This window comes from Trachemys scripta, chromosome 1 (genome assembly GCF_013100865.1).
Source record: "Trachemys scripta elegans isolate TJP31775 chromosome 1, CAS_Tse_1.0, whole genome shotgun sequence".
Classification (NCBI taxonomy): domain Eukaryota; kingdom Metazoa; phylum Chordata; order Testudines; family Emydidae; genus Trachemys; species Trachemys scripta.
Window position 1 is genome coordinate 196,714,537 of NC_048298.1, and position 21,731 is coordinate 196,736,267.

The 21,731-nt window shown below is 44.2% G+C and overlaps 1 protein-coding gene across 4 annotated transcripts in view; it reads right to left on the bottom strand.

The window, feature by feature from the left end:
• USP9X (ubiquitin specific peptidase 9 X-linked) overlaps positions 1–21,731 on the bottom strand; it is a 222,625-nt gene that overhangs the window by 94,761 nt on the left and 106,133 nt on the right. For all 4 annotated transcript variants that reach the window (XM_034754300.1, XM_034754291.1, XM_034754275.1 and 1 more), the window contains exons 15-18: positions 19,457–19,544; positions 9,820–10,162; positions 8,063–8,158; positions 4,130–4,341 (exon numbers count right to left, since the gene is read on the bottom strand). In XM_034754300.1, coding sequence (XP_034610191.1) covers positions 4,130–4,341; positions 8,063–8,158; positions 9,820–10,162; positions 19,457–19,544 — 739 coding nt within the window. The remainder of the gene's footprint in view (positions 1–4,129; positions 4,342–8,062; positions 8,159–9,819; positions 10,163–19,456; positions 19,545–21,731) is intronic.

Here is a 21,731-nt window from a genome sequence, read left to right on the forward strand (position 1 = left end):
ATGCACAAGCTCCAAAGCCTGACTACCTCCAGACAAAGTGAGAGAGATCTCACTTCTCCTTGTCTGTTTATGTAGACCATGGTGGTGATATTGTCCGACACTACTTGGATGTGGAGGGAGTGAATGAGCGGAAGGAAGGCCTTGCACACAAGGTGAACTGCCCGCTGCTCCAGGATGTTGATATGTAGTCTGGCCTCCTGCCTGGTCCACATGACTTGTGCAGTGTGGCCAGAAGGCTCCAAACCAGAAGGGACTACATCTGTTATAATAGTGGCACTAGGAGCGAGTGGAAACAGTCATCCTGGAGTTGATGCGGTCTTTCTTGGGAAAGTAGACTGAACTGAGCTAGGCTTGCAGGCAACATAGATGAAGCCTGGCAAAGGATGATACATATGTACATACTGCGATATGACCTAGCAGCAATAGGCACATCCACACTGTAGTCCTTGTTCTGCAGGAAATCAAAGAAATTAAGTCGTGCATCATCTGAAACCTTTCTGCAGCGGGGAAGGCTCTTACGTAAACAGAGCCCAACACTGCCCTGATAAATTTGTCCTCGGGGGCGGGGGAATAAAATACACTTCTCTCTGTTCATGCAAACCCTCAGGGCTGTGAGGCTTTGAATGAGGTATTGAATAGCCAACCTGACCTCCTGTCAAGAGCGACCTACAAGGAACTAGCTGTTGAGAAATGGAAAAACTGTGCAGCCCTGACTTCTCATCTGGGCTACCACCACAGAGAACTCTTTTGTAAACTCTCTGGGTGCTGCTGCTACTCCAAAGATGAGGACCTGGGACTGGAAGCACACTTGGCCTGTGATAAACCATAGGACCTTCCTATGGGTGTGGGTGGGTGAAAATATGCATCCTTCCCATTGAGAGCCACAAACCACATTTCCTTCTTGAAGAGAGGGGATTATTGATGTCAACATGACCATCCTGAATTTCATGTTCTGAATGAAGATGGGGAGTTGCTAAAGATCCCGAATGGGTCTCCATCCTCAGTCTTTTTTTGGGACTAGAAAATAAAACCCACTTCCTTGATACGAAGGATCTATTCCCCCTCAGTGTAACAGGGACACCGCTTCCTGTTGAAGAATTGCCTCATGAGAGTGGTCCGTGAAGGGTAATGGGGAAGGGAAGAAGATCAACTCTATGGACTATCCCTGATGGATAATCTCCAAGCCCCAACCATCAATCACAATTAACTCCCAGTTGTGGGCAAACAGAATGAGATGGCCTCAAAAGGTGACAGAAGGAGATGCAGGTGGCATCAGAGGTGGTGAGCGGGTCTTGATTAAAATGTCAAAAATAGGTCCTAAACACAGACTGGGAATGGGGTGGTCATGGTAATTGGCAATGCGAAATTGCAAGCCCACAGAGAAGACCTCTCTCTCTCCAGGAAGTCTAATCTCTTGCAGCCATTTTCTAATGGGGTGGTCCTTCAGTAATGAGACATGTTACAGGCTGCTATGGAATGTACTACCAGGAAGTTGGGAGCAAGGTGGGAGAACAGGAATTCAGCTCCCTTTGCCGGAACAAAACAAGACTTCTGAGCCCTCTTTGGTCTGGCACACCCCAGTGTTTTATGCACCCACACCTATCTTGCCAATTCCAATAAGACCTTGTTAAATGGATGCAGAATGTCCAGCAGTTGGTGATGTGGGTCTTGGATTTCCTCCAGAGATATCTGGACAACACTAGCCATTCTTCAATGGAAGTGTTGGTACTGCCTGTGGTAGTTAGGTGGGGATGAGGAAGAAGAAGAGACTGCCTCATCTGGGGAAGAAGAAGAGATTCCTGTCATCATCTGTGCTTCTGGTTCAAAATCTTCTTCCTCCTCATGCACCAACGGAACCGGTTGTTGGCGCAAAGAAGAGGAGTGGAAAGACTCCTGTGTGGGTCACAGACATCCATACAGAGATCCCATGGTCCCCAACAGGGCCAGAAAGAGGAGCCAACAGTTTGAAGGGGGGCCCATAGCATGTGGAACCATTGGTCCCTAGGTAGGTCATGTTCATACAGGTAGCGATCATAAGTTCTGCATCGCCTGTCTGGGTTTGGTTCTCAGTGTGAAGGAGGGACCGGTTCATTAGATTTGTTCAAATCCAAAAACTGCTCCTGCTGTAATAACAGAGTCATCAGCACCAGGGCAAGCCTGCCTGATGGTTGTAAGTGGGATGGTTCCTGGGATGCCAAATTAATATCGTCTTCTGGTGTGGTAACGTCCCTCAGGAGCATTGGTCCAGAGGAGACTGCAGGTAGTAGAGAAATATATCCTCCGCTGCTGGATAGGTCTCTGTGCACCCTGGCATATGGGGAGTTCTGATGGTTGACACCGATAGTATGGTGCATCCCTATTTCTAGTCCCCGTTGGGTGGGCATGTCGGTATCACAGAGTCTGGAGCTGCACTTGTGGACAGGATTGGTGGATAATGGCCATTGTGCCTCAGTGCTAGAATCACTGACAGAAAAAGCGGTTACTCACCTTCTCGTAACTGTTGTTCAAAATGTATTGTTCATGTCAATTCCAATCAGGTGTGTGTGCGCCATGTGCATGCCAGCTGGAAGATTTCCCCCTTAGCAACGTCCGTAGGGTTGGCCAGGGTGCCCCCTGGAGTTGCCCCTTCTCGCACCCAATATAGGGCCCTGCCAACCTCCCACCCCCACAGTTCCTTCTTACCACCGGTGACGGCTAGCTGGAACAAACTGTTGCTCTTGCTTTGCAAGCGTGTTTAGGCAGTGTCCACTCTTCGTGTTTATAGCTTCTAGTTTTAGCTAGTTGATAGTCCCCAGGGTTCAAGCTCTGTTAGGACTGTGGAATGTTTATGCCTAAGAGTGACCCACACTCTTCCTGTCAGCAGTGCCTTGGGGAGAGCCACCAGAAGGAGAAGTGCAGAATTTGCAATGGGTTCCGCCCTAGGACCTTCCAGGACCAAGGTCAAAGATCCTTCTTCCTACACACTTCAATGGGCTCGGGGAAGGAGTCTCTCTTATGGACAGTCTTTGACTCCCATGAAAATGCCCCTTATTCTCATGGGAAGCCCTCGTGGAAGACTCTTTGGGCGGAGACACCCACAGCTCTGCTCTTGCTCAGAAGGGTGGGCACTGCTTGTTTGGTGAGGTCAATGTATAGGGTGTGTGTCTTCCTGGCCCAGACAGGAGAGAGGCTTCATAGCCTTCTCCATTAAGTGTTTTCTCAGGTAAAGCTAACAACTTTTGCAAGTTCTTGGTGGAAATGAGCAACAAATACTGCCGAAATAAGGGTCTCACCCAGACAGCAGAGGTAGCACTGGTGTTCATCGCTGATGGAGAAGGGTCTAAGGCAGGAGATGCAGTTTTTGAAGCCCAGGAGTCTAGGCATAGTCCCCAGTCCGGGGAAACAAACTATACTATCTACACTAAGACTAACTGAACTAAGCTAAAGAACTATTGGCAATCTTATTTACAGGTTTTCTGAAAGGCTGAAACAAGAGGACCCTGGATTCTGACTCAGACCACGTGACTGTAAGAAGCAAGTGAGAGGGCATCAACTCACACTGCTTCTCATACCCTCGTTCGGGAGCACGAGGAGATCTACTGTGCATATGCAGGCCAATGGACACTGCTTATTAAAATCTCTGGACTCAAGCATATGGTGGGCATGCGTATCATGTGTGGAATACACAAAGGGGCCAGCACTTATAACAAGAATACAATACAAAAATTGTTGAATACAATTAAATATTTTTGAAATAAAAGGAAATACAGTAAAAATATATACTTTAAGGACACTATATGTCAACTATAGGACCAAGTGTCAGAAATTCAAATTTAATTCTAGTTCTGTTAACCAATTAGCTCCTACCTGTATGTGTACGCCTATCTACCTCACAAAGGAATTGTGAAAGTTAGTTATTTAGAATGCCTAATAAGTGCATTACATTAATTTAAAGGTGTTTTTGAAGGAAATTAAATGTTATTTGTTCAATAGCGGTTTGTAATATTCACTTAGGATAACTGCTACAGGATTTATTTATTTTTAACACACTGGTAAAGGAAGTTAAATTAATTTTGAAACTAAAACATTTTCTACTGCTAAGATCACTTCAATGAAGATGAATCATAGTAGTTCTGAGTTCTTCACAAACCTTGACATAGGTAGAATTGTTCTCTCTTCATGGTAATCACTGTCACATTCATTTATATACTCCCTTAAAACAGTCAATACTCGCACCATTCGTATTGCTTCTTGCCTTGCACAATTAATACTGTCTTTATCTCCATCCAAAACACACAGTGTATCATAGGAGGCCTTCAAACGATCAAAGCAAGATTGAATGAAGTCTTCATGGATCACTACCTAATGTAACATACAAGAGAAATTGGGACAATTACAAAATATTACATAGCCACCTTTCAGCTGCAGAATCAAACAAATGTACTATAAAACCTTAATTGAAAACCAAATCTTTACTCAAGACTATTCACAACTTTGGTTTTCTCCACACTAACATTACAGTTGATAACTGAATCTAATATAGTATACTTTTTTTTTTTTTTGGAAATATCAGTGCTAACTCTACAACCTGTGTGTGTAGTACAAACCTTGCCCCTCATCGCTGCAATGTAAGCAAAATGCAGCTCTATGTAGAATACTAAATTGGACTACTCTCTCATTTAGTTGCTGCTCACCACAGACTATAATATGGAATATTTATATCTCCATCTGTCAGGTAGTACCTATATCTTTAGACTGTATTTTGCAGACTGCTGGTTTTGAGGACTAAACAATGTAAACTTCCTGGTGCAAGTGCTGGAGGAACCAACTAGGGGCAAAGCTTTTCTTGACCTGCTGCTCACAAACAGGGAAGAACTAGTAGGGGAAGCAAAAGTGGATGGGAACCTGGGAGGCAGTGACCATGAGATGGTCGAGTTCAGGATCCTGACACAAGGAAGAAAGGAGAGCAGCAGAATACGGACCCTGGACTTCAGAAAAGCAGACTTTGACTCCCTCAGGGAACAGATGGGCAGGATCCCCTGGGAGAATAACATGAAGGGCAAAGGGGTCCAGGAGAGCTGGCTGTATTTTAAAGAATCCTTATTGAGGTTGCAGGAACAAACCATCCCGATGTGTAGAAAGAATAGTAAATATGGCAGGCGACCAGCTTGGTAAACAGTGAAATCCTTGCTGATCTTAAATACAAAAAAGAGGCTTATAAGAAGTGGAAGATTGGACAAATGACCAGGGAGGAGTATAAAAATATTGCTCAGGCGTGCAGGAGTGAAATCAGGAAGGCCAAATCACACTTGGAGTTGCAGTTAGCAAGAGATGTTAAGAGTAACAAGAAGGGTTTCTTCAGGTATGTTAGCAACAAGAAGAAAATCAAGGAAAGTGTGGGCCCCTTACTGAATGAGGGAGGCAACCTAGTGACAGAGGATGTGGAAAAAGCTAATGTACTCAATGATTTTTTTGCCTCTGTCTTCACGCACAAGGTCAGCTCCCAGATTGCTGCACTGGGCAGTACAGCATGGGGAGAAGGTGACCAACCCTCTGTGGAGAAAGAAGTGGTTCAGGACTATTTAGAAAAACTGGACGTGCACAAGTCCATGGGGCCGGATGCGCTGCATCCGAGGGTGCTAAAAGAGTTGGCGGGTGAGATTGCAGAGCCATTAGCCATTATTTTTGAAAACTCATGGCGATCGGGGGAGGTCCCAGATGACTGGAAAAAGGCTAATGTAGTGCCCATCTTTAAAAAAGGGAAGAAGGAGGATCCGGGGAACTACAGGCCAGTCAGCCTCACCTCAGTCCCTGGAAAAATCATGGAGCAGGTCCTCAAGGAATCAATTATGAAACATTTAGAGGAGAGGAAAGTGATCAGGAACAGTCAGCATGGATTCACGAAGGGGAAGTCGTGCCTGACTAACCTAATTGCCTTCTATGATGAGATAACTGGCTCTGTGGATGAGGGGAAAGCAGTGGATGTGTTATTTCTTGACTTTAGCAAAGCTTTTGATACGGTCTCCCACAGTATGCTTGCCACCAAGTTAAAGAAGTATGGGCTGGATGAATGGACTGTAAGGTGGATAGAAAGCTGGCTAGATCGTCGGGCTCAACGGGTAGTGATCAATGGCTCCATGTCTAGTTGGCAGCCGGTTTCAAGTGGAGTGCCCCAAGGGTCGGTCCTGGGGCCGGTTTTGTTTAATATCTTTATTAATGATCTGGAGGATGGTGTGGACTGCACTCTCAGCAAGTTTGCAGATGACACTAAACTAGGAGGCGTGGTAGATACACTAGAGGGTAGGGATCGAATACAGAGGGACCTAGACAAATTAGAGGACTGGGCAGAAAAAAACCTGATGAGGTTCAACAAGGACAAGTGCAGAGTCCTGCACTTAGGACGGAAGAATCCCATGCACTGCTACAGACTAGGGACCGAATGGCTAGGTAGCAGTTCTGCTGAAAAGGACCTAGGGGTCACAGTGGACGAGAAGCTGGATATGAGTCAACAGTGTGCTCTTGTTGCCAAGAAGGCTAACGGCATTTTGGGCTGTATAAGTAGGGGCATTGCCAGCAGATCGAGGAACGTGATCGTTCCCCTTTATTCGACATTGGTGAGGCCTCATCTGGAATACTGTGTCCAGTTTTGGGCCCCACACTACAAGAAGGATGTGGAAAAATTGGAAAGAGTCCAGCGGAGGGCAACAAAAATGATTAGGGGTCTGGAGCACATGACTTATGAGGAGAGGCTGAGAGAACTGGGATTGTTTAGTCTCCAGAAGAGAAGAATGAGGGGGGATTTGATAGCAGCCTTCAACTACCTGAAGGGGGGTTCCAAAGAGGATGGAGCTCGGCTGTTCTCAGTGGTGGCAGATGACAGAACAAGGAGCAATGGTCTCAAGTTGCAGTGGGGGAGGTCCAGGTTGGACATCAGGAAAAACTATTTCACTAGGAGGGTGGTGAAACACTGGAATGCGTTACCTAGGGAGGTGGTGGAGTCTCCTTCCTTGGAGGTTTTTAAGGCCCGGCTTGACAAAGCCCTGGCTGGGATGATTTAGCTGGGAATTGGTCCTGCTTTGAGCAGGGGGTTGGACTAGATGACCTCTTGAGGTCCCTTCCAACTCTGATATTCTATGTTTCTATGATTCTATGATTCTATCCTTAATGGAATAACTAAAGGAAAGTGGAGTGTAGCAAGGGGTTGTGGGTTAAGAAGTACAACTAACATTAGATACAAGAAACTTGTTGGAGGTGATCCGAAGGGCACAAAAGTCCTCAACGTTTTGGGATTATGTTTTCAAATGTTTATACTTAAAACTACTGAATTCAAGAAAGATACAGAAGCTTTCCACTACTGCACTGTCCTCCCTGGCTCCATGGTTGCAATATGCATGAGCAAGCTGGTAATAACACTGCCCACTAGTACTATCTTGATAACAAAGGATATTTCAGAAACCCCAATAGTTTATCCTTTCCCTGATCTTTCTAGAAACTTGCAAGTCTCTCTCACTTTCTAATGAAACATACTAATAGGCACGTTGGACTCTTGAGAGAAAGGATTTGATTCTCCAGAGTTTGGTTCAGATTGCTCGTTTCTGAGAGCTTTGCAATGCTTTCTTATGTAAGAAAGGAAATGAATTTAAGGGTTGTATTAGCCACCGTTGGCATGACCTAGCCCCAGCCAGCAAACACACTGGACAAAATATCACATACCTCAAATCCCAGCAGAATGCAAAACTAAGCATTTGGCATGAGCCATTGTTTTGCTAATGGAAATACAACAGACAAATAACAAGTGCATTAAACTTTGATGATTTCTCAAAAGCCGGCAATTTTAATCTTTAAACACTCTTAAGTAGATCCCTAAATCTCTGCAAAAGGCTAAAAGGAACTAAAGGGTAGGTTCACCAACATGCTGTACATATTAAAATCTGTACATGGGCAAGAGCGCATTCTCCAAGAGGGTGTTCCATGGATGGAAACTGCCATATTTTCAAAACTTTAAGCTATCAAAATATCACAGTTGTTAAATTTTACAATAATCTTTATTCAATATTACATTACATACAAAAAAATTTTTTACCTGATTAACTTGTAATCTTGGACCAAGATTAGTATAGATCTCTTTAAGCAGATCTATTGCTCTGCTGGCAATGTCATCATTTCCCTGAATCACAACCTAAAGCAATCAAAAAGTATTAATGCATTTTAACTCTTTAGTATCCAGTTCAAAAAACAGGACTACATATGAACATGGATAAAATATTTATTTTCATTCATCAGAACAAAAAACTAACTAGAGTATATAATTAAAGTACAATCACTAAATTACCTGTCTAATGTGAACCCAATCAAGATTAAGATTCAATCAAATTAACTGCTTTAAAAGAATTCACCAGTGTCTGCAAAACACTCATTATGCTTTGTAAACTGACAGAATGACGCATAAAATTTTCTTTAAATATCTCCATGCTATGTTTCTAGTGCCACTAGTTCTAAAGACTATGCATGCTTGTTGCACCATTACCAACGAAGTTTGAGGCTCACAAAAACTTTTATTTACCTGCAATTAAATCTTAACCTTCCAATGGTCTAAATGTACCAGTACTTACAAGTTTTGTGTTTATGTTAGTTAGGAGTTCTGGGCAATTAAGAGAAGAAGTTAATTTTTTAATTAAACAATGTAATACCATTAAAGACCTCTCTCAACTCAAGATAATCTTTGCCATCGTTTAAGATGAGGTTTAAAATTTACTTCGGAACCTAGAAAACGGAGTGTTGAACCTAATTTGAATATTTGAAAACTTATTGCTAGCCACTGGCCTGAATTGAAGCTGAAAAGCTGTCATAAATTGGTCCCACTAAGTAGAAAGATAGTAGCTCCAGGCAGAAGGGCAGAGCCAAGGAAGTTACTGCCCACAACTGACAGCTGTGAAGAGCGCTCCTGTCGCTTTTTCACTGGGCATATCCCAAATGTTTGGATTACACTCGAGGTACTTCAAGTGCTTTACAAAATGAAACATTAATGCTAATGCTGTAGTGCAGCCATTATATACTAGACATCAAGGGTATTTGAGAAATGGAATGCTGAAAGTTGGAGTGGATAACGCCAGTGTCCTCTATTTAATAACTATCAGGGATCATCAACTGGCATCTAGAAACCACCAACTTTGGACAAAAAGGGATGTCTAATCTTTCATCCAAAAGACTGCATCTATCTGCAGTAGTGAGTATAAGTCCCATATTTAGTAAAAGGACTAAAACAATGATCACCTTGTTCAGAGAGGAGAGTGCAATACCTGTTTGTTACTTACACAATACTGCAACTAATTATATGAGCCAGTTTCTCAGATGCTCAAAATAAAATTCGATTCCATTTCCTGTTAACTGGAAACATATACATCTTCTCCCCTAACCCCCAGACGCTACTGGCCATTAGAAGAAATGGTGATTTCATAAGTAAAATCACTGATGAGTGAGAGCATAAGGTAAATGAACAATGCAAGTCAAAGATTATTTTAAAAATTAAACAAATGGGTTTGGTTTTATGGTACAAGCAAAACCTTAATCTTACATGCACAGACATCACAAATACACTCAATTTTTTAATTCCTTTCTTTCTTTCTCTGTCATATTCTGAGTTCAAGGTTCAGCCCTGGGAAATAATTAACTTAAGAGTATTAAGAGTATAGAAGAGCCAATTTTCATGTAGTTAAATTACAAAAACGTAAGTGTTTTTCAAACTAAGTCTACACAGATTCAGTTACAGTCTTAAATCATTTTTGTTTTTAACAAAAACATAGTAGTAAGCTATTTGCATGTTTCCCCTTCCGTACTTACCCTCCAAAGGTAGTCTAATCCTATTAATTCCAAGTCATCCATCATATAGGCTCGTCTTTTCGCTACTAGCTTCCCTTCTCGACAGTTCACAGCTTTGAAGAAACGTTCAAAACATTTCATTCCATTTTCTGTTAACAGGGAAGGATCCAACTGAAGTACATTATTTTCAAAGAAGTCCTTATTAATGTCAGGGTCCAAATCTGGTTCATCGCCCATTAGTTTGGAATACCACTTAAAACAGGCTTCACGATCACAAAGATAGACTGCATTTTCGGCTAAACACTTCCATATTTGCTTCGCCTGAGGGGCGCAGAGCCACAGTTGACCATCCTTCAATAAAAATCTTGAGCAAAACAAAGACAATTAGTAACACTGACATCTTTAAAATTTTAGAGACACTAAAATTACAGTAAACAAAATATATATATTTTTATTTTCATATTATATGGTATGTATAATGTATGTTATAGGCCTGATTCTGAAAACTTTTACTCACATGACCAGTCCTCACTCACATGAGTAGTTCCATTGTCTTCATTAGAGTAAAAGTTTGCAGGAGCAGGCCCCAGAATTCTAACTATGTAAGGAAACTAGATTAGACAAGAATATGCATTACCTATAAAGTACTGAACAAGCTTTTATCTCTCTAAAGACATTTAGCTAAGGTCATTACTATGCAAATGATGCATGACATACAAATTCAAGTTTTCTTTCCATATTAAGCAAAACTACATTTAAGCGACCATATTACTGGAATATTTAAACATTCTTAGCCCTCTTAATTCGGAGGATGCAACACAGTGAAATGAAAAATTACAGTGGATTGAGTAATCGATATGAGATTGCAGGTCGGAAGTGAAAGAGTGGGAAATGGCTTTTTGAAGTTTTAAATTTACTTTAATATTACAATAAATTGATAAACCTCTCTGAAATCTGTAGTGAAATCTAGAGTACTTGATTCACAGTTCAAAAAATAAGACAGAATTACTCTTCATACATCCTTTAATTCCAAGAAAGGTCTTGGAGAAGTTTGTAACTTTACAGTACATCTGAGGGAAAGATAACCCTAATAATTCTTGTAAAAACATTTCAAGAAAATACACAGTAGATTTTACTCTTCAAGAATCAATTATATACTCTGTAATATACTCTGATTGTATGTGAAAGAAATAAAGGACTAAAGTGTAACAAAATCATTAATGCAAATCATAAACCTTGTGTTTACAGTATATTATGACATGCAATTATAAAATTCTGCAATATTATTCCATTATATACATAAAATCATTGCCAAATTTCAAGAAAAATATAATGTAACTATTAGAATATGACAGAATGATCATTGTTTAAAGATTGGTGGCCAGGAGTTAGCCCCCACTATTTGATAAAATAACCATTTAATAAGAGATTACTTACCTGTAACTGGAGGTTTTCTGGGATGAGTGGTCCTGCTCTGTATTCCAGTGAGGGTGGGTATATGGAGCCAGAGAATTTGAAAATAGTCATGTCTGTTAGTCTGCATACACCCCTTCTTTGCCTCATGGTTTCATCTGAGGCAATAAAGGGTAATGTGGACCAACAGTGTCTCCAGTTCCTTCTGCACAACAAATCAAATAGATCCACAGAGCAGGGAAGGAGAGTGAGAAGTGGAATATAAATAGGGACCACACATCTCAAAGAACCTCCAGTTACAGGTAAGTAACCGCCTCTTCATCGAGTGATGGTCCCGGTTATATTCCACTGAGGGTGATTAACCAGCAGTACTTAATTCAGAGGAGAGTGCAAGAAAAAGGATGGAATGGTTGAACAGAGGACAGCCACGCCGAATGAGAGATCCATTGCAGAGTAGTTCTGCACCAAGGTGTAGTGTGCTGTGAAGGCATGTACTAAACGCCACATGGCTGCCCTATATATGTCTGGAAGCAACACATTGTGGAGGATGGCCATAGTCAGCGCCTTGGCTCTTCTGGAATGGGCTCTCGCCCCAAGGGGTGGAGGCAGTCCTGACAACTGATAGAACGTAATGCACCCTGAAATCCCACCCACATGGAAATCCTGTGTGTAGAGGTTGTCGGCCCCTTAATCCTCTCAGCTATAGCTATAGAGCAGGGGTCGGCAACCTTTCAGAAGTGGTGTGCCGAGTCTTCATTTATTCACTTTAATTTAAGGTTTCACATACCAGTAATACATTTTAATGTTTTTTAGAAGGTCTCTCGCTATAAGTCTACATATTATATAACTAAACTATTGTCGAATGTAAAGTAAACAAGGTTTTCAAAAATGTTTAAGAAACTTCATTTAAAATGCTGATCTTATGCTGCCGGCCCGCTCAGCCTGCTGCCGGCCTGGGGTTCCATTCACCTAGACTGGCAGCGGGCTGAGCGGGGCCTGCGGCCAGGACACCAGCTGGCAAGGGGCTGGGTGTCAGAACCCCAGACCGGCAGCGGGCTGAGCGGGACCGGCAGTGGGCTGAACAGCTCAGCCCGCTACCGGTCTGGGGTTCCGTCCGCCAGCTCCTGCCAGCCAGGGTCCCGGCTGCTGGCCCTGCTCAGCCCTGCCCACAGAGTGGGTACCTACCTTCTCCCTGGTTTTAGTCTATTCTCTTCTTCTCTCTGCACTGAGCTGAGGGTGGGAGTGCACTGAGCACAGGGCTGGGGGTGAAGGAGCAGGCTAGGGGTTGGGGTGTAGGGCCTGGCCAGGAGCTAGAATGAGGGAGGGGGCTCAGGGTTGGGGCAGGAGGTTTGGATGTGGAGTGCTTACCTGGGCAGCTCCCATTTGGTATGAGGGGTGCAGGTGCGAATGTGGGGGGGTGGGTGCAGAAGTTTGGTGCTCAGGGTGGAGGTGGGGAGTGCAAGTGTCAGGGCATGGGGTGTGGGTGTGGGAGGGCTGGGTATGTGTGGAGGGTGCAAGGGTCAGGGCAGGGGCCTGAGTGTGTGTGAGGGGGGTGCAGGGCTCAGGGCAGAGGGTGTGGGGGGGGTTCAGGAGTCAGGGTAGGGGGCTGGGGGTGTGGGCTGGAGTCATGGGGATGCTCCCAGCCCCCTGCCCTGAGCCGACGACGGCAGGGGGCTGGAGGGGATATGCCCTGATTCCACCCTCCTTCCCCAAGGCCCTGCCCCCACCTCTGCTTCTTCTCTGGAGCAGCAAGCACAGCTGCGGCTCCAACCCCGCTTCTCCCCCTCCCTCTCCAGGGCCATCAGCTGTTTGGCCGCAGGGAGGGAGAGGCCGAGGTGCAGGAACCAATCACGCTGGGGGGAAGAGGCAGGGGAGGAGGGAGCTTGGCTGCCAGTTGAGGCTGCCCTGCAGCAGCAGCCAGCAGGACCAAGCTTCTGCCCCCTGCCCCCACAGGAGACAGCGGTGGGTGGAGAAAAGCAGGCTGGGCCGGGCAGGATTTTTAATGGAATGCTGCTGCCTGCCGGGATCCCGGCTGCCGGCCCCGCCCAGCCTGGGTGCCGGCAGGCAGGACCCCAGCATGCAGCGCGTGTTATTTAAAATTGGCACATGTGCAATAGGTTGCCGACCCCTGCTAGAGAGAGTCTAGGGAACTTCCTGATAGATCTTGTCTTCTGCAGGTAGACAGTCATGGCCCTGTGGACACAGGGAGTGACGGTGCCGCTCTTTCACTGAAGTGTAAGGCTTTGGAAAGAGAGCAGGTAAGTGCATGGGTTGATTGAGATGAAACCAGGATATGACCTTTGGTAGAAACTTGAGGTGCAGACACAGGGAGACTTTGTCCTTATGAAACGTGGTGAAAGGGGGGTCTGCCATCATAACTCCAAGTTCACCTACCCTTCTCACCAAACTAAGAGCCAATAGGAAAGTCACTTTCATGGAAAGGAAGGACAGAGCATGATGCTAATGGCTCAAAGAGCAGTTTCATTAATGCAGCTAGAACGAGGTTAAGGTCCAACTGGGAGGCGACAGGTTGTATGGGTGGTAAAGTCCTCAGGAGACCTTTCCAAAACCTGAGAGTCAACGCATGTGTAAATATGGAGTGTCATTCCACAGGAGGGTGAAAGGCGCTGAAACCTGCATGAGAGAATTGAGGCCGAGTCCCGACATCTTCAAGGACAGCAGGTAGTCCAAAAGAAGAGGAATGTCCACTTCCTCCAGGGAAAGTCCATTCTGCTGGGCACAGGAGGTGAAGCGTTTCCTCTTGACCCAATAAAATCATCTCGTGGACTCTTTCCTATTGCTCGAAAGGATGAACTCCCAATGAACACTCCTGTTCTAGAGAAGCTGCCTATCCAAATACCAAGTTCTGAGGTGATGCATCTGTGTATCAGGATGTTTGATCCTATTGTGTTGCATAAGCAGTTCTGAGAAAACAAAGGACGGGCCAACGTGCAGAAATTGGGAAACCAAAGTCGCCATGGCCAGAACGGGGTGATCAGAATGACAGTGGCTCTCTCCTGCCTGATCCTGTGGAGGACTTGTGGGAGGAGTGGAAGGTATAGTTGATCTGGTCCGACCAGCAGAGGATGAGAACATCACCTTGACAGAGGATAACGACATGCTCCTTTGAGCAGTATGTGCTGCATTTATTGTTGACGTGGGAGGCAAAAGGGTCTGGTTGGAGTCCCCCATTGGCTGAAGAGGTCATTTACTATGGAGTTGTGAAGCTCCCATTTGTGATCAGCAATGACTCTTCAGCTGAGTCTGCAATTACATTCTGAGTCCCTGGAAGATAGGCTGCCGACAACAGGATCTTGTGGGCAATGCACCAATCCCATAGATTGACCACTTCCCTGCACAGAGCAGTCAACCTTGTGCCCCCTTGTTTGTTGATGTAATAAACAATGGTGTTGCTGTTAAGTACATGATGGGAGTGAATAGAAAATAGAAATGCTTGACAGACTTGTCGTACCACCCAGAGTTCCAGAATGTTGATGTGCATCCTGGTATCCCAAGGTCTCCATGTCCCTTGTGTCATGTGTTCTTCAATGTGTGCTCCCCATCCTGTGAGAGATGTGTCTGATGATCGTTCTGTCCAGGGAGGATGGGAGAAAGGGGATTCCTGTAGAGACCTGCTGTGGGTCTGTCCACCACCGGAAGGAAGAGAGACGGATTGTGAGCATACGGTCCATAACATGTCGTGTAGGTAAGTAGACTCTCTGAGGCCACATCTGTAGAGTGCAAAGGTAGTGATGTACGTGCAGACTGCCATGTGGCCAAGAAGGGATAAGCAAGTTCTGACTGGGACAGACGAACTGTTGACTACCCAGAGAACAAGTTCCTGCAGAGTCTGGAATGTGCCCTTGGTAGATAAGATCAGGGTATGACCAAGTTGATGGAGACCCTTATGAAGTCTAAGGACTGCGTGGGAATCAGAGTTGATTTTTCCATATTGATGCTGACTTCCAGGGACGAAAGGAGTCAGAGCAACATGGAAGTTGAGATTCTCTGTATCATGCTGCTAGCAGCCAATCGTCAAGATAGGGGAAAATAAGGACTCCTGAGCATCGAAGGTGGGCTGCTATGACAGAAAACTTTGATGAAGACTCAGGGAGCAGTGGTGAGTCCAAAAGGAAGGACCCTGTACTGAAAATGCTAAAGGCCCACCATGAACCTCAGGAATCTTCTGTGGGCTGGATGGATGTCTATGTGAAAATAGGCGTCCTGCATACTGAGAGCCATAAACCACCTGCCTTTTCCCAGAGATGGTATGATGGCTGCTAAGGCGAAACTTGGGCTTGTGGATAAAGCAGTTGAAGTTATGGAGATCCAGGATAGGCCTCCACCTCCCCTTCTTCTTATGTACCAAAAAGTAAGGGCTGGTCTTCACTATAGGGAGATCGATGCTGCTGCAATCAATGCAGCAGGGTCAATTTAGTGGGTCTACTGAAAACCTGCTAAATCGATGGCCGAGTGCTCTCTGATCAACCCTGATACTCCACCTCTCTGACAAGAGTAAGGGAAGCCGACGGGAGAGCATCTCCCGTTGACGCAGCACAACGAAGACACCTGGGTAAGTCGACATAAGCTATGTCGACTCCATCTACATTATTCACATAGTTGGAGTAGAGTAACTTAGGTAAACTTACCCTGGAAGTGAAGACAAGCCCCATGTCTAATAGAACCCCGTGCCCTGATAGTTCGGAGGAACGGGCTCTATCCCTCCTTTTTGCAGTAAGGGGTCTACTTCCAGTGCCAGGATCCTGTCGTGAGAGTGGTCCCTGGAAAGGGATAAGGGTGTGGGATGTGGATGAGGTAGCATGGTGAACTTGATTATATAGCCATAGTGGATGACATCCAGGACCAACTTGTCAGCTGTTATTGAGGTCCAGGCTAGTAGTAAGAGTGCTAGATGACGCCCAAAAAGGGTGGGTTGGTTGCATGGCAGTAGGCATGGTGGTTGACAGCTCTCTAGTGGCACGCAAAAATATTGTTTGAGCAGTTTGAACATGAGAGGATGAAGACTGCGAAGGTAAGCCTGGAGGGCGGGGTCGTAGGGTCTTCTGGCAATTACGAGGAGGTTCATCTGGCCTCTGGTGGAAGAAATGGGGGTTCCTGAATTACTGTGTAGGCGGCAGAATTTCCACTTGGGGAAGGTGGATAGATACCCAGCGATCAAAGTGTGACTCTGGCATCCCTGAGGGAGTGGAGGGAATCATAGGTCTTCTGATTAAACAGGTGTGATTCATCAAAAGGAAGGCCCTCAGTGGTATTCTGCACCTCTCTGGGGAAACCAGATGAGTGCAGCCATGATTCTCTCTGCATGACTATGTCCATGGCCATCGAGTGCGATGAGATCTACAGCATCCACGGCTGACTGTAGTGCTGTTCTAGCCACCAGCTTGTCCTACTCCAGGACAGACTGGAAACATGCTCCATCTTGCTGAGGAAGCTTTTCAATAATGTCCTCCAATTTACCGTAGTTAAGGAAGTCCTATTTGACCAACAAGGCCTGGTAGTTTGAAATACAAAATTGGAGGCTTGCTTCCCAGAAGGTCTAAGATTTTACCCTCATCTGTTGGGGGTATAGCACAGGTGTTGCTGCCTGGACCATTCCATTGCTGCTTGTACCTGGAGGAAATTGGGTAGAGGTATAAAAAAAGAAACTCCGACCCCTTTGCTGATAGTATCTCCTGGTCTGCCCCTTCGGGGGTAGGACTGCAAGTGGCCGGGGTTTGCCACACTGTTCAGGCTGGTTGGAGAATGGCATCATTGATCAGTAGAGCAACCCTACTCAGTAGTGAGAAATGAAGGATATTCAGGAGCTGATACTGCTTGTCTTGTACTTCCTCCAGTGGAATATGATGCTAGTCTTCCACTGTTTGCAAGAACTCTTGGAATTGCTGAAAGTCATCTGGAAGCAAGGGGGAGGCTGAAGTTGCTGCAGCATCTGGAGAGGACAATAGGAAACACTATCTCCGGCGGAACACAACCGAGTGGTTTGTCCTCCAGAACCAATTTGGACTGCCTGGTCAAGGGCGTCACAAGCAGGGATGGGCAAAGCCTCCCTCACCAAACAGGCGCATTCTCAGGGTGGGTACTGGGGCCAGAATTCCCAATAGGGCCAGCAAGACGGATCCGGCATATGTTGCAGAGGGCCCCATGGGGAGGGCAACCAGCGACTTCCTTGTTGGTGGAGAAGAGGGTACTGCCACACCACTGGCGATCCTTTCAGATACTCGTATTGGCGGTAAGGAACTGGGGGCCCTTGTACTCCATCAGAATCCTCCAATGATGAGAGCTCAGATCCTGGTCCAATGGTGCTACTGTTGGAGACGGCAGAAGCGTGTAAACCACAGGAGAATGTGAGTGAAAGCATGACCGGACTTTGGCAAGTCCTACATAGGAGATCAGACTTCCCTAGGTGCGGTTTGCAGAGGAAAGCATGGCGATCTCGGTTCCCTTAGGGAAAACTGCTCATGTGGCTCTGGTGCTTTCTCCCATCACCCCAGCATTAAAGGTACCCATTCCATAGCTGAAATTGAGTGCATGCAGGTCTCTGTACCGGCAGGTCTGCCAGTCTGTGCGATTTCTTGTCGTGCTTGTATGCTCCGGAACGTGCAGCCTCTCCGTGGCTGGAACTTGTGGGAGGTGTATCATCCTTCTTTGTTTTGGAGGAAGACTTACTGCCATACTTATACACATGCTTCCTTGCCTCCCGACTAGGCCCCAGCACAGGGTCCATAACCCTAACCCGGGTCCAACTTCGGCCTCATGGCGACTTCCATGAGGTGCTTCTTGAGGTGGAGAGCCCGGCCTTCTCAGGTATGGCTTGGGAAGGACCAGCAGATACTGCACCTGGATAAAATGTGGGCTTCTCCCAAGCAGTAGAGGCAGCATTAGGGCTAGTTGCTGACTGAAAACGAATGCCGGCAAGAAGCGCATATCTTGAAACCTGAAATCTTTGGCATAATCCAGTACCAGCATGTGGAAGCTGGTGGGACCAGTCAACAGATTCCCCTGAATTCCCAGTCCTACTAAAACTAAACTATGTTTAAAAAAAAAAAGTAAAACAGTAGACGCAAGCTAACTATATACAATTCTGAAACTTTTTTTTTTTTTTTAAAGTATGTCAGACAAGAGGACACTAGCAACTCCAACTTGAATTCAGACCATGCAGTGATGAGAAGGAACTGGGGACGCAATTGGTCTGTCCAGCCCTTTATAATCTTGGATGAAACCATGAAGTGAATCAAGGGCTCATGCGTGGACCAATGGACTAGTACTTTCAAATTCTCTGGCTCCAGACGCATGGCACGCATGCGTAAACCCACCCTCAGTGGAATACAATAGGAACCATTACTCAAAATACTATTTAGTTTAATTTAAAATCAGTTCTGAGTGAAATTCAAAGTTGTAATATGAATCTGCATTAAAGAATGAGTTTAAAAAAATTTAGGAGCAGACAAATGGAAGAATGATACATCCACAAGGATAACAATAAATAAATATACTGAGGGAGATAAACTGTGAAAGAATACTGTAATGTCCAAACTAAGAACTTGACAAGTTTCAAGTAGTATCATTCTGTGGCAAATAATTTTTCATTCTCTTCCTAAATCCTTTGTCTTCTTACTTTATTCAAGAACTATCAGATGGGTTGTTATAAAATCCAAACATTTTCTTTATTTAAATCCCTTCTGAAGACTCACTTTTTCCATTTTGCTCACAGCAAGTCAATCATTTTAAAAGGTTTATTTTATGTGCATATGCTAATGGCTAAGTAACCAAGAGTTTATTGCTGCACCGTTTGTTATCTTCAGTGGTTGTCACATGTCTAATACTAAGCCAGGATCCTAACCTGATATGCACCACCCACAAAGAGCCTCTTTAAGTCAATGGGACTTGACACAAGCACTGCGGTGTGCCGGCACAAATTTTAGTGCACAATCAAGGCCCTATATTGTAAATTCTGTGGGGGAAGGATTATGTCTTATTGTATACAGCCCCTAACACTCTCTTGGGTATTCTAATACTATGTCTGCTTTCAAATTCAGGAACTCCAGCATTTTACTTTATTTTGATATCTTGGTGACCTGGAATTAAATGATAATGCCATATAGTAAGCTGGAACTGTACAAAAGAAACAAAAAGTTCAACATAATTGTTTCTTTCCATTTCAGAAGTTTAAGTTACGAATTTGTTCGCCTTCTAGAGAAAATGACTTAAGTTACTCGAAACTAACCGTAGGAAGTTAAGTCGCTCCTGTACTTCTTGCACATGACTGTATCTACTTCCTGGTCTTACAGTTTGTGGATCATACTCTCCATGCTCTGCAAATTTAAGAAGTTTTATTAAGCAATACATACAGAAAACAGACGCTGATTCTAAGGAATACTTAAGTCTTGTTGCTCTGCAGCGAACCAAACCAATTTTAACAGAAGTGATTCATAAATCTGTAATAAAACAATCTTCAGAGACCTGCTCAGAATCAATCATTAAAGATTAAATTAAGATAGACACTTTCAAAGATGCTTGGCCTACAATTAGATCCGCCAACTGTATTTTTGCTTGTAGATGTGTAGGCTTGTCTTTCATTATGAATAGAATATTAAAATATTCAAGAATACCGCATTCTGCTTACTCAGACAGCCGAATTTCTCCATCTTTCAAACTCTTATTTCTTTGAAAAACAAAGTAAGCTGAGAAGAAATCCTGTATACTGGATTTATGCAGGAGCGGCGCCAAGGTTTTTGCAGCTTTAGGCGGCAGCACTCCTCCTCTGAGCATTCAGCGGCAGGGGTCCTTCCGCTCCGCGTCTTCGGGGCACTTTAGCGGCGGGTCCCGAAGCGAGCGAAGGACCTGCCACCAAATTTCCGCCGAAGATCCGGAGCGGAAGGACCCCCCGCCGCCAAATTTCTGCCGAAGACGGCAAAATGCCGCCCCCCCCAAAATCCTGCCACCGTAGGCGACCGCCTAGGGTCGCCTAGTGAAAGCGCCGGCCCTGGATATATAGTTGATAGGTTACCCAGCAATGTTGAAATTTTAACAATACTGTAACCAGCCTTCATTGTGGCAAGATTTTTTTCCAGAATTATATCACTTTAAAATTAAAAGGAAGTTGTCTATATATAAATTTAAAGAAAATAATACCACTTCCTCAGTTACTAACAGTTAAGATTACTAAAAGTAAAATTTGAAAAACTAAATTTATTTTTCACCATTTATGATACTATTTGCTGCTTTTCATAAAGTTATCCAAGCTGCAGTGGAAAAAAATAAGAGGTATAAATGGTTAAAATAATGGAGGATGGACTTGTGGTTAAAGCACGAGCCTGGGTCTTAGAAGACTTGGATACAATTGCCAGCTCTGCCACAGATTTCCTGTGACCACAGGCAAGTCACTTAATCTCTGTGACTCAGTTTGTCATGTGTAAAATAGAAAGTATTATTCTCCCTTTCTCCAACCCTTTGTATGTTTTTTCTTTATAGATTGTAAGATCTTTACAGCAATGACTATCTCTTACCACTGGTTTCTGCAGTCACTAAACAAACAGGGCCACCATCTCTGGTGGGTCCTGCTGACACTACTCTAATACTATTGTTGCTATTAACTGTATTGTGCTAGAATATAAATGCCCTCGTCAGGAATTAATGCACTATCATTTTGGGCACTGTAAAAACCTCAGATACACAGTCCCAGCCCCAAAGACCAATAGAGGACAATAATACTACTTTAATTATATTCATAGTATTAACTTTTCTGTATCACCTGTTTCTAGTCCATTTCACTTCCTAGTAAATATTCTCCATCATAATATGTTTGGGTTCGTGGTACTGTTGAAGATGTAACTTAAAAAAAATGGAAATATTTTTATTTAAATAAGGTTTTGTAAGAACCCCCTAGCTTTGTAAATGATAACTGGGTGTATTTGTGTGGGCCTGTATAGCCATCATAAAATTAGATTACATTTAGAGCAGAGCTCTTTGATGAAAGGACTGTCTTTTTACTATGCTTCTGTATAGTGCCTACCTCTAATCCTTGAATGGAGCAGCTGAAAGCTACTACTAAACATGTGTTAGCCACAAATGCATAACTTCATTATAATCCAGAGAAATAACTGGACTAAATCTGACAAATAACATGGATTACTTTTGAAAAATGTGACAAGAATAGGAAATTGTGTCATGTTAGCCAGTCTCTCTATGCAATTCACATACAGCAGAACCCCATTTATCCAATCTAACTAGGACAGAAGCCACAGCAGATAATCAAAAATTCGGATAATCCAGAGAATGGGTAAGTACAAGGCTGCAGCACCACCTAGCTGCCACAGGAGAGATTGCCTGCTTCTGGACCTGTGTGCACTGGTTGTTTGGTTAATACGGAGAGCCAGATAACGAAGAGACGTATAAATGGGGTTCTACTGAATTGTAAAGATACAAAATAAATTTCCTATTGCTTCTAGGAAAAAAAAACAAATTTATAGATCCAATAGTCAATGCATACTGCAAATGGT